The following is a 16,622-nucleotide window of genomic DNA, read 5'->3' on the forward strand; positions in this document are numbered from 1 at the left end:
GGCCAACCAGGGTTCAATCCCTGGGATCCCCTAGATTCCCTGAGCCAGGAGTAAGCCCTGAGTGCAGACTCAGGAGTAACCTCTGAGCCTCACGGTGTGTGACCCAAAAAAGAAAAAAAAAGTCTTCTCAGATGTCCTTTAGTATAACTGGTGGGGATGAAGCAGGTGCTCTTAAAAGAAAGGCACTTTTTTTTTCTTCTTCTTTTCTTTTTTAATTTTTATTAGTGAAACACTATGAGGTACAGTTGTAGACTTAGAAATTTTGGTGCCTGGGTTTCAGTTATACAATGATCGAGTACCCATCCCTCCACCAGTGCCCATTCTCCACCACCACTGATCCCAGTATCCCCCCCACCCTCCATTCCCCCATCCCACCCTGCCTCTGTGGCAGGACATTCCCCCTTGTTCTCTCTCTCCTTTTGGGTGCTATGGTGTGCAAAAGAGGCATTGAGTGGCAATCATGTTCGGTCTAGAGTCTACTTTCAGCATGTATCTCCCATCCTGGGAGGATCCTCCCAACACCCTTTATTTGGTGCTCCCTTTTCTATCTGAGCTGCCTAAAAGAAAAGCACTTTTATCCTTACTCCTGGCCAGGTTAATGATGGAGGGGGAGGGGCTTGCCTTTGACCTCCTCATAGGGAAGAATTCAAAAGCAAGTAGGAGAGACAGAGAAAGTGGATTATGAAAGCAAGATCAGAGTATGCGGCTGAGGACCAGAGTGCAGGCACAACCCAGAGAGACCTGTTTCTAAAGAAACACAGTTAACTCGGCGTGTCCAGCTCCAGAGACGGTCTAAGCACATGCTATGCTGGAGGTCTGGTTTCACCCCTGGCACCGCACAGTCTGAGCAGAACGCGGGGAGCAACCTCGGGACACACACAGCCAGGAAAGCCCCGCAGTGCCACCAGCTCGGGCTCCAAACCCCCCACCCTAGCCCACCCACAGAACAGCACAGGCACGAACCTCTCCCCGTGCACGGTTCACCTGCACCCTCCTCGCTTCCCCCCTTGAAGGCCGGGCCTCCGCGGAGGGCGCGCGGAGCGCGGCGGCGGCGCGGCGTGTCCCCAGCGCGCCGCCGTACCCGCAGCCCCGCCCCGCCCCCGCCCGGGAGGCGCGCGCCGCAGGGGGCGTGTCCTCGCGCCCCGCCCGCCGTGCGTCCGTGCGTGAGTCCGGCCCCCGCGCGCGCTCCGCAGCGGCCCGCGAGCTCCCGCCGGCTCCTCTCCAGCCTGTGGCCTGCGCGCCGCCATCGCCGTCATGCTGGGCGCCTCTCTCCGCCGCTGCGCGGTCGCCGCCGCCGCCGCCGCCGCCCGGGCGGGCCCCCGCCGCCGGCTGCCCCCCGCCCCGGGCCCCGGCGCCGCCGCCGGTGAGTCCCCGGCGCGCGCCCGCGCCCGGCCCGCGTGTCCTTGCGGTGACCTGGGCGCCCGGCGCCGCGCGAGGCCGGGCTGCCCCCGCGGCCTAGACCCTGCCCCGCGCCGGCCGCCTCGCCCCGGCCCGGGCCTGCCGCCGCCTCCCGCCGCCGGGCCCCGCGGGCAGGGGGCGCCGCGCCGCCCCGCCGGACCCCGCGGGCCCCCCGCGCCCAGCCCCGGGCCCGCCCGGCCGGCAGTGGCCGTCCCCCGGCCTGCGGCGCGCCCGCCAAGGTGACATTGAGCCGCGCGCGCGAGCCCCGGCCGTTGGGGTCGGCACCCGGCGCCCGGGACGGCGGCTGCTGCCGGGTGCCAGGAGCCTGGCACGGGGCCGGGCGCGTCTCGTGTCGCCCGCCCGGGCCGCGCTGTCGCTTTGGCTCCGTCCTCCGGCCCCCGGGCGTTCGGCTGGACGTGGCCGGCTGCAAGGCTAGGAGCAGGACGGGGCGCGAGCCCGCACCCAGATGGCGCGGGGTCTGGAGCGAGGGAGGGCAAGGCTGGCAGAGGGGGCGAGCCCGCACCCAGATGGCGTGGGGTCTGGAGCGAGGGCAAGGGTGGCAGAGTGGGCGAGCCCGCACCCAGATGGCGCGGGGTCTGGAATGAGGGCAAGGGTGGCAGAGTGGGCGAGCCCGCACCCAGTTGGCGCGGGGTCTGGAGCGAGGGAGGGCAAGGCTGGCAGAGGGGGGCAGGTCCGCACCCCCGGAGCGCGGGGTCAGGAACGAGGGCAATTGCCTAGGGCTGGAAATTCCACTGGAGAGGTGAGAGGTGAGCGGTCGGGGCGGCAGGTGGCTGGTTCTTGGCGTGCAAAGGGCCGCAGGTCTGGTCCCCGCATCGCTGGGTGGCCCTGGCGGAACAGAAGCCTGTTTGCCAGTCTGGGGGTGTTCCTGAGAACATCTCGACCCCAGAGCAGTGTTCTAAACGGAGGGGCCGACCTCAGGCGGATCTTGTGGCTGGGCAGTGCCCCTTAGAGTGAATTTGGAGGTTCCACACCCCAGGCGCAGGGAGCACTCATCACCCCCTTTCTGGGCTGCTCCGGTGTGGGGGGCCGGGGAGGTGTTGCTAATTTTATTCCCGTCTTATTTTACCTTGCCCTTTTGTGTCTTCGGAGAGAGGGTTCATCGCTGTGCTGTTCAAGCCTGTGTGTGGCTGCAGTTTGGCCCTAGACCCAGCTCCTAAACGTGCATCCTTTGGCCTTGGAGCTGCACCCAGTGTTGCTCAGGGATCACCCCTCCTGGTGGGGCTGGAGCAGACCACATGCCTCCCTTCTGCTCCGTGGTGGGCACCTGCTGCCCTCTCTCCAGCTCTGAGCATGCTTCCTTAAAGACAGCTCAGCGACTCTGTACTGTTCTCATGGTTTTTTAGATTACTTTGAGGGTTTCAATTAGACTCCACCTAAGGAATGTTCGATTGAGATGGTACCTTCTAGCATAGACCCGTACGGTTGGCATACACAGCACTGCCCAGGATGGTCATCTTATTTGATAGGAGAGGAAACTGACGCATTTATTGGTGGTGGAACCTTTTCCCGTTTCTTCTTGGTATGGGTTTTTATTTTTGGTCTGTTCTGATGTTTGTCAGACTTTATGCGCCTTCTTTTTTTAATTCTTCAAAAGGCCAAATAGTTACTTTGATTTTTTGCATACACGTTTTGGGAAGCTTCTTAGAACCTGGGTAAACACTTGGGAGGTGTTCAGCAAATGGTAGATGAAGGGAGCTCTTGGTTCGGTTGCACAGAGTGGCATACCAATGGCTATTTCTAAGGTATAATTTATAACCCAAAATCTTTCCCTGAGGTATTAGTCCCAAAGATCTAAAGAATTGCCACAAGGAGGCAGCCTTCCCGCTGGGTCAGCTACTTTCTGTCTGTGTGACCTTGGACATGCTATTTAACCTTTAAACAGTTGCCTACTCAGAGATCAGGAATTGTGAGGTTTGAATGGGTTGTTATAACCTTTAGCACCTTGCCTGGCTAAATGTTTCATATACTGTTGCTCTATTTAGTTTTTGCATATTCTAGTTTTGGATTTGTAACCTTCTTTTTAGGCAGACCATACCCAGCGGTGCTCAGGGTTTACCCCTGGCCCCATGCACAGGGTTCACTCCTGGTGAGGCTCAGGGCACATATGTGGTGTCAGGGATTGAGCCTCAAGCCAGGATTGAGGCAAGCCCCTCACCAGCCCACTGTGAGCCAACAGGTTTTATCCGAAGGATTAATGTTTGTAGACGAAGTTATCCAGGGTCAAATGACTCCGTCAATGCTTGAAGGAGCTCCTGAAGGTTAATCTAGGAGACTTCAACTTCGATAAATTTCATCTAGTTAACTAGCAACCCAAATTCTGTATTTTGTCCATTAAAAAACCTTGAACTCAAAACGGTTTTCCAGCAACTGTTGAATTAGGTAATCAAGTAATTTTAAATAATAGTTAAGTTCTCTAGGCGACCTACAGAGTTCTGACTCATACCTCCTTATCCGAAGAGGAAGAGGTGTTTCCTCTTCCCTTTTCTCGGTCCTGCATTGAATTTAGCTTTTTGTTTTATTTTAGTTTCGGTTTTGGCATACCAGCTATCCTCAGGACTTACTCCTGGCTCTGCACTCAGGCATCACTCCTGGTGGTACTTGGGGCACCATATGGTCCTACCACCTGGGGTGCTAGGGATCAAACCCAGGGGGCCACATACAAGGCACCTGTCCTGTTGCTCCCAGCCCTGCATTTTCAAATCACTTTCCAACTTTCTTTGCTGCCCCTCCCGCATTTCTGGATTTCCAGCCTTTGGATTACAGTGTTCACAGCTGCTTTTAGGCCTGGATCCTTGCTAACTCTGCCTCTAGCTTTTCTTGTGCCCACTATTACTCATTCTCCCTTGCTCTTAGAATTACTACCATCAAAATGCTCATTCTTTGAGCTGGTTAATTCCAAGCTGAATAGTTGATAAGTAGAAAGCTTTCTGGTTTAGCCAAATTTAAACCAGAGAATTAATGAACCCTTGAAATTTTCTAAATATATTCACTTTTGATTTTAGCATCATGCTTAATAAACTAAATGCCAGAAAGCAACATTAGAAGTAACTTTTTAAACTGAGTCTCTAGAAATAACTCTGATTTTTCTTTTCTTTCTTTTTGTTGTTTTGGGTGACAGGCATCCAGGCTTACTCGTGATTCTGTGCCCGGGGATAACTCCTGGCCTTGTGTAAGGCAAGTGCCCTACCGCTGTACTATCGCTCTGGCCTTGCTATTCTAAATATTTATTCCAGAAAAGATTTTTTGGGAGACAACCAGTTTGTAATGGAGACGCCCAGAAGGAAGTTGACAGATTTGTTGATCTCCTTGATTTGAACTTGCTGTTGCATAACATCTTCACAATTAGAAAATAGGACAGGGGCCGGAACAACAGCGGGTAGAACGTTTGCCTTGCACGTGGCCGACCCAGGTTCGATTCCCAGCATTGCATATAGTCCCCTGAGCACCACCAGGGTGCTGAGCACCATCAATTCCTGAGTGCAGAACCAGGAGGTAACCCGTGTGCATTGCTGGGTGTGACCAAAAAAGCAAAAAGTGAAAAAAAAAGAACGAAAGAAAGAAAATAGGACAGAGCTACTAGTTACGTAGGCAGATACAGCACTGAGCTAATGGTTGTCAGGAAACCAACCTATTCCGGTTGTAGGCAAGGTCAACTTAGTAGACACCTCTGGGGTATAGATTGAGAAATTCAGTACTTAGGGAGTGAATTACTGAGTAGTATTGCAGATCTTTTTAAATTAATAAACTGCAAGAACAGTTTTCCAAAGTGATTGTATCATTTGATGCCTGCATTGTAAGTATCAAATAAAAATAATTTTAGTTTTTGAGAAAAAAAATGTATCTTACAGGGCTGAGGAGGTGGCGTAGTGGGTGGAGCACATCTTTACATAGGGGAACTTCCTGGTAGATCCCCAGCACCTCATGGCTGCCCACGCACTGCAGAAGTGTGAGGGTTACAGTAGATCATGCTTTCTGATATATTTAACGTAAATATTAGTCCCGCAAGATTTACAGTTTGGATTAAATATTTACACTTACCAAATACATTCAGGTCAGGGGCTGGAGTGACAGTACAGCCAACCTGGGTTCAGTCTCTGGCATCCCATATGGTCCCCCTGAGCATTGCTGGTGTGACCCCAAAACAAACAAATAAATTCAGGTCTAGAGATTATTTTGCTTCTTGTCAAAGAAATTTCTAATGGTATTTCTAATTCCAGCTCATTTAAATATATACTTTCTCTACATTTCTGGGTAAGTCTTTTTTTTTTTTTCTGATAAAACTGTTCATTCCCGCTAGAACTGCCTATCTTTAATCTTTTTGCTTTTAGTTTTTTTAGTTTTTCCTCTCAGAAACGGCATTAAGAATATATAGGATATTTCTAATATTTTGAATTTTAGAGTATTTTAGAAATAGCTGCCAATGATACTAATAGATCTTCCCCCCAACACACACCTTTTTTGGGGGGGATGGTCACTCCTGGCTTTGCACTCTGGGATCACCTCTGCAGGGGCTTGGGGACTAGATCAGCTACCGGGGTTGAACTTAGTTCAGCTGCTTGCAAAGGCAAGTGCTCTTCCCCCTCTGTGAGTCTGGCCCCGCAAATAACATTTTATTGAAAAACATTTAGAGAGATGTGAGAGGGGAGAGACAGAAAGATGAAAGACACGTTCAGGAGAGAATATGGCCTTCTCTAGGTAGAGGCTCTGTGCTCGGGAATTACTCCTGGTGGTGCTCGGGGAACCAAATGGGATCCCAGGAATCGAACCCGGTTCTGCTGTGTGCAAGGCAAACACCCTACCCGCTGTGCTATCGCTCCAGCCCCCAGATAGATCTTTTTAATATAACTTGTTAATAATAAACAGAAATTGTGGCTGGAGAGATAAAACAGTAGTTAAGGCACTTACTTCCCTCAGTTCAAACCTTGGCACTGCATATGGTCCCTCGATTAGTGCCAGCAGTGATCCCTGAGCACTGCCAGGTGTGATCCTGAGACAGACAAAACGGAAACTATATTAAGCTTGTCTGATTTAATACAACAGGAAAGGGTAGTGTTCGTGGGATATGGTTCCGAGGACGGAAACCAGGAACTTGTAAAAGCCACTTGGAGCATATTTCCAGCCCTGAGGGGACTTAGTTTGGTAAGATTTACCAGGATGTGTAATTTAGTTTGGGATATAATCTAGGCACAAGTTTTAGGAAGTTATCATCAAGGAAATATGTGCTGAGGCTGGAGCCATAATACTGTGGGAAAGGTCGGTGCATCTCTTGCATGAGGCGGACTTGGATTCTATCCCCAGGATCCTATATAACCCCCCGCAAGCCTTGCCAGAATTGACCCTGAGCATAGAAGCAGGAATAAATTCTGAGTACCATTAGGTATGCGCCCACCCCACCCCATCCCTCACACACACACGTACGATGCTCTGAGGCTACTCCCAGCTTGGCTGCTGTTTCTGGGATTCTTCAGGGAAACACATACAGCACAAGGGTCAAACCCGGTCCTCTTGCGTGCAGAGCAAGCATTTGTTCCGTTGAGCTTTCTCTGACCCCCGTTCTAGTGTTTCGTTTTGTATTGTTTGGTGGGAGTAGGGGGCACACTCATCGATACTACAGGGATTACTCCTGACTCTACTCCCTGGAATCAGTTTGAACCCAGGTCAGCTGCATGCAAGGCAAACGCCCTACCTACTGTCTTATCACTCTGGCTCCTGTTGGGTTTTATTTTATTTGGGAGTGGGGAGGGCCATTCCTGGCAGTCCTCAGGGCGCCAAGAAGTGTGGGGATTGAACCCGAGCTCTTGCCAGTAAGCTGCACTTCAGCCTTTTGGGCCATCTCTCCAGATACTGGAATTCTTTGGGGTTTTTTCGTTTGTTTTGTTTTGTTTGTTTTCCCTGAGCATGTGGAAGTTTCGGGGTTCAGAAGGGAAGGGCCAGCTCCCCACCCCACCCCCCAACACAGGGAAAACACCTTTCCACTATTTCTGTCCCTTCGCTAACAGGGGTTAAGACTGGATGTGACCCAAAATCCCCCACTCATGAAAAAACGACACTTTCCTCCTGAATATAACTGTTGCTCACAATTTCACACATTGTGAGAAAAGGGTGAACATGCGTAGATCATTCCTTTTGTTCTGCTTGATCTTGGTTTAGTCGAGGCCTTCCTCGGCAGTTCTGGGGTGTGGGCTCAGGCCACTGCTGGGGATGCATTGCCCGTTTTGAGCCTGAAGGTGAAAGTTCAAAGCTTGGACTCTGTAGCTTGTACAGGTGGCACCTAGGCTTGACCATGCTTGGCTCCAATGAGTTCTCTCTGGGCTCCTCTGTTTTGGTTTTTTTGTTTTAAGGCCCTACCTCTTGGTGCTCTGTGGACCTTGCATTGGCAGGGATTAAGTCTGAGTCTTTTACATTCACTCTAGCTTATTAAGCTATCTCCCCTGTTTTCTTTGCGGAAGTTCTAGGATTCCACCCAAGGCCTCACCCAGGCAAGACCGGTGCTTTGTCCTGAGCTGGATCCTAAGTTCCTCTACTGCTTCTTTCATTGTGGTTGTCCTCAGGGACTACTCTCAGCTCAGTGTCCGGACTGTGTAGTGCTGGCGACAGGGCTCCTGCATGCACAGTATTTTTTCCAGCCCATTAAGCTATTTATCTGTAACTGTATGTGTGTGGGGGTGGTTCTGCAGGGGTCCAACCTAGGCCCTTGCACATTCAGGGGAAGTGCTCTACCACTAAGCTGTACACTCCTCTACCCCTGGCCTTTCCTTGATTGATTTTTGATTTTGTTTCTGTTCCTGATCTCTGCGCCACACTCAGCAGTGCTCAGGGGCTACTTCCAATATGGTGCTGGACTCTCACATGCAAAGCATATGTTCTGTTCCTTCGTGCTATGGTCCCCTTTGCTTGATTTATTATTTTTTAAACACCTGGTGATGCTCAGGGGTTACTCAGGAATTACTCCTGGTGGTGCTCAGGGGACCATATGGGATGCCGAGGATCAAACCCAGGTCTGGCGCATGCAAGGCAAACATCCCACCTGCTGTTTTATTGCTCCGGCCCCAGCCCTTTTGCTTTACTTTATTTTTAAGTTCATTTTACTTCTCAGTACAGAAGATTTGTTTCATCTGCTGAAGAATTTCCCTGCTGTTATATACATAGTTGATTCCAAACTTAATGCTTATGTATTTGTGTGTATTTGCATTTAATGTGTGCGTATTTCTGCACAAGAAATGAAAGCGAAACAAACCCTACTGCACTTTCAGTAAGTGAGTAGAATTCCCGTGCATTGAGGTTATTGCTCTTTCTCCATTGCAGCTACCCAGTCAGCACGCTGCTACTCCCACGGATCACATGAGACGGATGAGGAGTTTGATGCGCGCTGGGTGACGTACTTTAATAAGCCTGATATTGATGCCTGGGAACTGCGCAAAGGTAACTGTCCTATTTTGACACAGAAATAGGAACTGTTCTGTAGACCTGCATTATGTAAGCTGAGGACTAAGCAGCAGCTTTCGGTTGGGGATGTCGGTCAGTTCCGTGGTATCTCCTCTGTGGCAGGGTTTGGCAGCGAGTCGAGTCAGCGGCGTGGGCCAGATAGTGCTTGGTGGCCAGGGCCGCTCTGGTACGGTGTATAGGTGCCCATGACCTCTGCTCGCCAGGTGCTAAAATTCTGCACTCCCCGTCTCCATTTCTCACAGTCGCATATGTTTCCTGAGGAGACAGAATTGCTCCTCCAAGAACCACTGCTAAGCCATCAGGGTCCAGGATGGTTGATGGGTTTGTACCTTCAGATAAGTAATGCAGATAGTTCTTGGTTCTCCAACCCTCTTGGTTGTAGTTTCGGTTTTTTGTCATTTTTATTGTGATGATTTATCTTGCCCTCATTAAGTATCAACTGTAAGTAAAATAGAACTTGTTTATTCCTAATTTGTACAGAGGCATTAAACCTGAGTTGATACATTCATGACAGCTAGTTTAATACTATTTGTAGATGAATAATTTTAATTGTAGAGCAGTTTATTTCAGACTAAAAAGTTCAGTCTTTCTTAATATCTTAGCATTGTAATCACTGGTACGCTTTGTTTAAATATTTTAAATAAAAGCAAGAAACATTAAGTACTTCAAATTTCTTTGCGTGAATAAAATGAGTACATTTTACTGCAATCAGGGAAACTCATTGAATAGTCTTAAATAAAGGTAATGAAAAGAATGGAAATTTTGCGCTTTTTTTTGAGGGCATGGTAAATTTTATGGTGTGTCATTTTGTATAGAGCGAAAAGTAATCATACCTAATTATTTTCTGGTTGAATGTTAATGAGTCTGTGTGCTAATGTTTTTCTGTAATAGCTATTTAATGGCCTCATTTGGGCCTCATTGACTCTCTCCTTAAGCATTTCTCTGATTGTTTTAGATTATTTTCCAATCAAAACTATTTAAAATAGCTAAAATATATGGGTTATCATAAGAGTTAAAAGATGTTAGTTGAGGGGCTAGAGCGATAGCACAGCATGCTGGTAGGGCATTTGCCTTGCACGCGGCCAATCCGGGTTCGATTCCCAGCATCCCATTTGGTTTCCCGAGCACTGCCAGGAGTGATTCCTGAGTGCAGAGCCAGGAGTAACCCCTGAGCATCGCCGGGTGTGACCCAAAAAGAAAAAAAAAAGATGTTAGCTAAAGACCCCCTTATGGAAAAGAGGTCAGTTAGCTATTATGAAAATGGTGTGTTTTCATTTAAGAAAGCTCTTGTTTGATTCCCATCAATCTGCATGCTACTGCACAGTTTTTTCCCCTCTCGGAGAGCCCGGCAAACTACCGAGAGTATCTCGCCCGCACGGCAGAGCCTGGCAAGCTCCCTGTGACGTATTCGATATGCCAAACACAGTAACAACAAGGTCTCCAATGGAGACGTTACTGGGCCCGCTCGAGCAAATTGATGAACAACGGGAGGACAGTGACAGTGGCCAATTCATTACGGAAGATTCACTGTGATCTTACCCTCCAGAACATGTTAACGGTAGAATCTTTAATAAATAAGAACATAGAGGGCCAAACAAGTAAATCACATGCATGTGGTTCAACAAAAATGTAAATAACTAGGATGTAAGGATATTTATGTGGTCCCTCTTTTTAATTTGGCAGGAATGAACACACTTGTTGGCTACGATCTGGTTCCAGAACCCAAAATCATTGATGCGGCTTTGCGGGCATGCCGACGGTTAAATGACTTTGCTAGTGCAGTTCGCATCCTAGAGGTTGTTAAGGTCAGTAAAATGACATTGCTAAAGTCGTCCTGGAAGTCAGTAAGCTGTTGGTTATGTATTAGCATATTCTGTGGTTTTCAGGTAATAATCTGAAAGCATACTTTCTTGTGGTTAGAGGCAGTACACATTGCCATTAGGTTTTCTCTCCACCCCACCCCCTATCTTTTTCCTCTCTTTAATTTCGGCCGCACTTGGCAATGTTCAGGAATCATTCCTGGCTCTGGTTAAGGATCACTTCTGGCAGTGCTCAGGACGATGTTTGGTGCCAGGGGTTTGAACTAGGATCCACCCAGTGCCAGGCAAGCACCTTAACCCATGTACTATTTCTCTGGTCCCCTGCAGCTCGTCTTGCAGGGCAATTTGCCTGCACTTATCCAAGGCCATAAATGTTGAGGGACCAGGGAAATAACTCAGGAGGCTGGAGCACATGCCTTCCGTTCAGGTCCCAGGGTTCAGTCCCCAGTACCAGTTGGGACCAAGCACTGGCTGGGGCACCGAGCTGGGAGTGGCCTGGGAACAGGGCTGGATATGGCCCCAAAACTAAAGTGTTGGCGGCTGGGGATATACTTCAGCAGTGAAGTGCTTTCCTTACATGTGTGAAGGTCTAAGTTTGGTGTCTGGCGTTACCCAAAAAAAAGAAAAAACATTTGATACCATTTTGTTCATTTCTATTTGAGAATTCATCTTAAGGAAATAAAGAAGTGTGTCCAGGCCAGGGATGTACTAGCAAGGCCTTGGGCTCCGTTACACACACAGGCTAGAGTGCATGTCTAGGCTCTGGAAATGTCCTCACTATCGACACATTTTTGAAAGGAAAAGAAAAGGCTGTATATAGAAAGGTCGAACTACAATTTCTCTTTGTGTTAGGAAATTCGGTGTTGCTAGTGGTGCCATTATGGCCTGTAAAGGAAGAAACTCAATGTCTGTGAGGGGAAAGTGTGACATTGCTTATCTAATATAAGTAATATAATTAAGGGTTCTGTAGGCTATCAATCCATTCAGCACCAGCAGTTAATTCACTTAGGGTCTCAAATTGGAGGCAAATTAAAAACTTTTCCTGTGTTAACTTAATTACTCCTGTTGCCTTCTGGGCATGTTTAATTATCTTCACAAAATTCTGTCATTACCATCTTTCCCAGTAACTCAAGGCTGTTCCCCCCACCCCCTTCGTTTAGTCCAACTTACATGGTCTCGGGTGTTTTTATTTATTTTTTGGGAGGAGTTGGTCTGGGGCCACAGCCAGTGATGTTCTGAGGCTGTGCCTGATCTGTGCTCAGTGGTCATTCCTGGCAGTACCCAGGATTGAATGCATGGGCAGGCAAGCACCTTAGCCCCCATGCTCTCCCTCTGACTCTCCGGGTATTTTGAATTGGTAGGTAGCTCTTTATGGACAGTTAACTTGCAAACTAGTGATTTGTATTCTGTGCTATTAGCCCGCCCTGCATGTGTAAGTAGAAGAATTTTCACGCTTGTTTTGTTAGTATAGATATCTTCACAGAGAGCTAAATGTGAATATTTTCTTTGCCATCAGGACAAAGCAGGACCTCACAAGGAAATCTACCCCTATGTCATCCAGGAACTTAGACCAACTTTAAATGAACTGGGAATCTCCACTCCAGAGGAACTGGGCCTTGACAAAGTATAAACCCTATGGTAAGCAATATGCCCCTAAAGAAGGCAGGAGATTCAGGAGGGAAGGAGGGAGAGCCACTTCAGGTTTTAAGCGAAGTGAGATCTTTTTGTGGGGGGGGTGATGTTTGTGGGACTCTAGGGGGCCAGTTCAAATTCATCTCCTGGCCCCTTGATTTTTGTTTTTATTTGTTTTGGGAGGCGACAGCCATTGATGCTCAGGGCTAACTCCTGGCCCTGTGGTCAGGGACCACTCCTGGTGGCTCAGGGAAACATACGTGGTTGCTGGGGATTGAACCCTGCATCTGATTGAACCCTGCCCTACACGTGTAAGGCAAGCTCCTTACCAATGTACTATCTCTCGGGCACCCAGTTATTGCTTTTAATTAAAATCTTCATTGAGCTGGAGAGAGTTAAGGTACTTCCCTTTGTGCGAGACATCCTGGTTAGATTCTTGCCACCATGTGGTCTCTGGTCACTGGGAGCCACCAGATGTGGCATACCTTCCCCTAGCTGCTGTTCCTGTTCCTCTTCCTTCCTTCCCCCCCTCCCCCACACACACAAGAGCATGGAATCTGGCCATTCAGGGAGGGCGAGTTATGGGATGTTCATGGATTCCTAGATCTATGGACATGGGGCTAGGGGAATGACTCAGAGGGCTAGAGTGCAAGCTCCCAGGTAGGAGCTCTGGGTTTCACAGCCAGTACCTCATGGTCCCTGTGCAGTGTGGCCCAAAAACCAAATATATGTCTATTTCCTTAAATAATTTTCAGGGCCTGAGTGATGGGTGATAATTATAGTGGGTAGGGCGCTTGCCTTGCAAGCAGTTGGCCCGGGTTCAATCCCACCACTACATAATGGTACCCCAAGCCCTCCAGGAATGACCCCTGAGTGCAGAGCCAGGAGTAATCCCTGAGCTCAGCTGGATGTCTCAAAAAAACAAAACAAAACAGTGAACAAAAATTTAAAATATTCAGGGGCCAGAGAAATAGCAGGTAAGGTGCTTGCTTTACATGTCGCTGACCTGAGTTCGATCCCCAGTATCCTATGTGGTTCCCCGGGCACTGCCAGGAGTGGTTGCTGAGTGCAGAGCCAGGAGTGACCCCTGAGCATTACAGGGTGTCGCCTCGAAACAAACAAAAAACTGTTCAAAGCCTCCTTAATTAAAAATTTAAATAACACAGTTTAGGCATTTAAGCATTAATACCATAGAATTCCTCCGCCCCTCTCAGAGAGCCCGGCAAGCTACCGAGAGTATCTCGCCCACACGACAAAGCCTGCCAAGCTACCCATGACGTATTCAATATGCCAAACACAGTAACGATGTCTCAAAATGGAGACGTTACTGGGTCTGCTCGGGCAAATCAATGAACAGCGGGAGGACAGGGACAGTGACAGTGACCATAGAACATAAATGTAATTATACCCATATTGAAAGTGAGTCACTGGATCAACCAAGTATTCACCATTAGTGCTTTCAGATGTCTGTTCATTATTTCACTACAAGGTTTTATTCAAACCTTGATTGACACCCTATTCCCTGTGGATAGACAAACTGCATAATAAAATCAGTCACAAAATAACCTAGATCTGTACAGGCTACAAAAAAGGCCTTTGTAAAACAACACATGAGTAATGACGTTTTTATTTTAACAGTATGGTGAAGGTATAACTGTGTTAGGCATGGTTTTACCTGCTCTGTAATTATTAAGTCATTTCACCCTTCTAAGTAATCCTGTGAAATACCTACAAGTTATGGGGCTGGAGCGATAGCACAGCGGGTAGGGCATTTGCCTTGCATGCAGCCGACCCAGGTTCGAATCCCAGCATCCCACATGGTCCCCTGAGCAGTGCCAGGAGTCATTCCTGAGTACAGAGCCAGGAGTAACCCCTGAGCATCGCCGGATGTGACCCAAAAAGCAAAAAAAAAAAAAAACCAAAAAAAACCCTATAGTTATGATGCCCATTTAAATTTGTTTCTTAAGAGTATACTTGATTCAAGAAGAGTGGCAAGAGGAAGCTCTAGTTGAGGCCATAGAGATAGGACAGCAGGAAGCACGATTACCTTGCCTGAGGCCAACCCAGGTTCAATCCTGGTATCCCATGGTCCCCCAAGCCCTCCAGGAGTGATTCCTGAGTGCAGAGACAGGGGTAACCACTGAGCATTGCCAAGTATGTGATCCCAAAATAACAACAAAACGTCAGCTTTCGCATTTGGAAAAGACAACTGCAGGAAGTGCCAGGGGTACAAATAATGAAAAATCTGGAGTCTATATAAATTCAGGACCCAGTAAAAGCAGAAAAGGCTCTGCCGAGGCAGTGTTTTTTCCTTGGGCTGTAGCTCTGAAGTAGCATTTCAGGGATGTGGAAGGCACGTGCATTTGGGTTCAGGGACTGTCCAGGCTCTGCTCAGGAGTGACCCCTGGCGGTGCAAGAGATGAGCCAGTGTCGACCGCATGCAGGGCAAGCGCCTTAACACCCTGTGGTAGCTCTCCAGGGTCTGAAAGCAGCTTTTTATTTCTATTTATTTTTAATTATATTTTTGGGGGGCTCTTTGGGACACACCTGCCGATGCTCAGGGGTTACTCCTGGCCTATGCACTTAGGAATTACTCCTGGCGATGCTCGGGGAACCATATGGGATGCTGGGAATTGAACCGGGTCAGCCGTGTGCAAGGCAGACGCCCTCCCCGCTGTGCTATCACTCCAGCCCCGGCTTTTCTTTTTTTTTTTAAGATGGTTTCTACCTTTTCTTTCCTGGCTAATTTGTTTTCTCTTACAGATGGGCTTCTCAAGAATTTCTGATATACTACTACTTGATTGTAAAGAGTCACCTGGAAACGTGAAGAAAACATATTACCTTCTTTGAACAAGTTTTCCTTTATTGAGTTCCAATCCATGTCATGGTTACTTGGACTTTAATAAAAGGGAAACAAGTTTGAACTGAAATCAGGTCTTGGTGCTTGTCCCTGTTGTATTTGCTTTGCAAAGGAGAAAATGAACTAGTGCATGACCATTGGTTCGTGGTTCTGTTGCCGTCTGAGAGAAATGCTTGGATTCTCCAGACACCACATGCCCTTCTCTGATTCAGGGGAGGTGACTTGGGTAGTGGAGCACACCTAGCCCTGCCCCTCATCCCCAGCTCTGTAAGGTGTGGGCCATGTGAAAAACAGAAGTCGAAGAATGGAGGCCTGGGCTGGGGTTCTGTGTAAAGGCACATGACAGCCATCCATACCCCAGCCCCCCCTTAAAAAGGGTAGAAATGTGAAATAAAGCAGCTACGGAAGCATATGGGTGTGTAGCAGGGAGGCTGGATTCTTTTCTTAGGTTTGAGATCTTGCCCTCCCTCATTTGCTCAATCCATCCGTCACTGGAGATATTAAAGCAAAGGCTTGTGCCACTTCTTATCAAGGATATGGTGGTTGGGGACCTGAGGATAGTGTTTGCTTTGCGTGCACCCGCCCAGGTTCAGTCCCTGGCACCCCATGTTCCCCTGAGCACCACCAGGAGTAGTGATACATGAGTACCACAGGGTGTGGGGTTCATTTCCCCTCCTCCAGAAAAAAAAAAATCTGCTGTTCTGGTGGTCAAAAACAAAGTGGAAACCAACGTAACAGCGACCATTCCTTTGTGCTTCGATTTCCCCCAGTCTCCAGCCTAACTTTTCGTTTCCAACCCTGGCCTAAAGCATAGGCCACTGTATGGGTGGCCCAGAAGTCACACACTGTTGACCCACCCTGCGGGAGGTCAAGAAATTAGCTCTGGGACTGCCGCATGAGATTTGGCAGTTCTACAAAGGTCTGGGGCTGCTTTCCAGCGGGCCACAAGGACATCCCTCGGGGACCAGACAAGTCAAGAGCCATGACAGCGGAGCCCTCCAACACAGCCGAGGGCCAGGCCTACCCCCACCCTCCTTCGAAAGGCCTGTTTTGCCCGTTTTTTGCTGTCTGATGGGCAGTGAGATCAGTTCCAGTTTAAACCCCAAACGGTACTCCGGAGGGCGGGTCGCCTGCCTTGCACGCGGTCCACTGGGGTTGGATCCTCAGCACACCGTCTGGGTGGTCCCGTGGCACAACCAGGAGTGATCTCTGAGTGCAGAGCCAGGAGCACGGCCCGAGCACCCACGGGTGTGGCCAAAAAAAAAAAAAAAGTAAAAAAAAAAGTAGAAGCAGGGCAGACCTCGTCCAAGGTCACACGCACCGCGGGGCTGGAAATAAACGTGCGCGGGGGCGTTAGGGCATCGGTCGGCGCCGCCTTGGGTGCCCCCTGCCCCCGCCAGGGCCCTGCAGCTCTCAGGGCAGCGCGTCAAAGCCTCCCGCCTCGG

At 49.0% G+C, this 16,622-nt stretch overlaps 1 protein-coding gene across 1 annotated transcript; it reads left to right on the plus strand.

Moving 5' to 3' along the window:
- The first annotated feature begins 1,172 nt into the window (after positions 1–1,172).
- LOC130036888 (cytochrome c oxidase subunit 5A, mitochondrial) lies at positions 1,173–15,247 on the plus strand. The gene is made up of 5 exons (XM_056128819.1): positions 1,173–1,363; positions 8,725–8,841; positions 10,549–10,670; positions 12,202–12,323; positions 15,081–15,247. The coding sequence occupies exons 1-4, from the start codon at positions 1,255–1,257 to the stop codon at positions 12,313–12,315; spliced, it is 462 nt and encodes a 153-aa protein (XP_055984794.1). The 5' UTR covers positions 1,173–1,254; the 3' UTR covers positions 12,316–12,323; positions 15,081–15,247.
- Positions 15,248–16,622: the final 1,375 nt, after the last annotated feature.

This window comes from Sorex fumeus, unplaced genomic scaffold, assembly GCF_029834395.1.
Source record: "Sorex fumeus unplaced genomic scaffold, SorFum_2.1 ptg000067l, whole genome shotgun sequence".
Taxonomy (NCBI): domain Eukaryota; kingdom Metazoa; phylum Chordata; class Mammalia; order Eulipotyphla; family Soricidae; genus Sorex; species Sorex fumeus.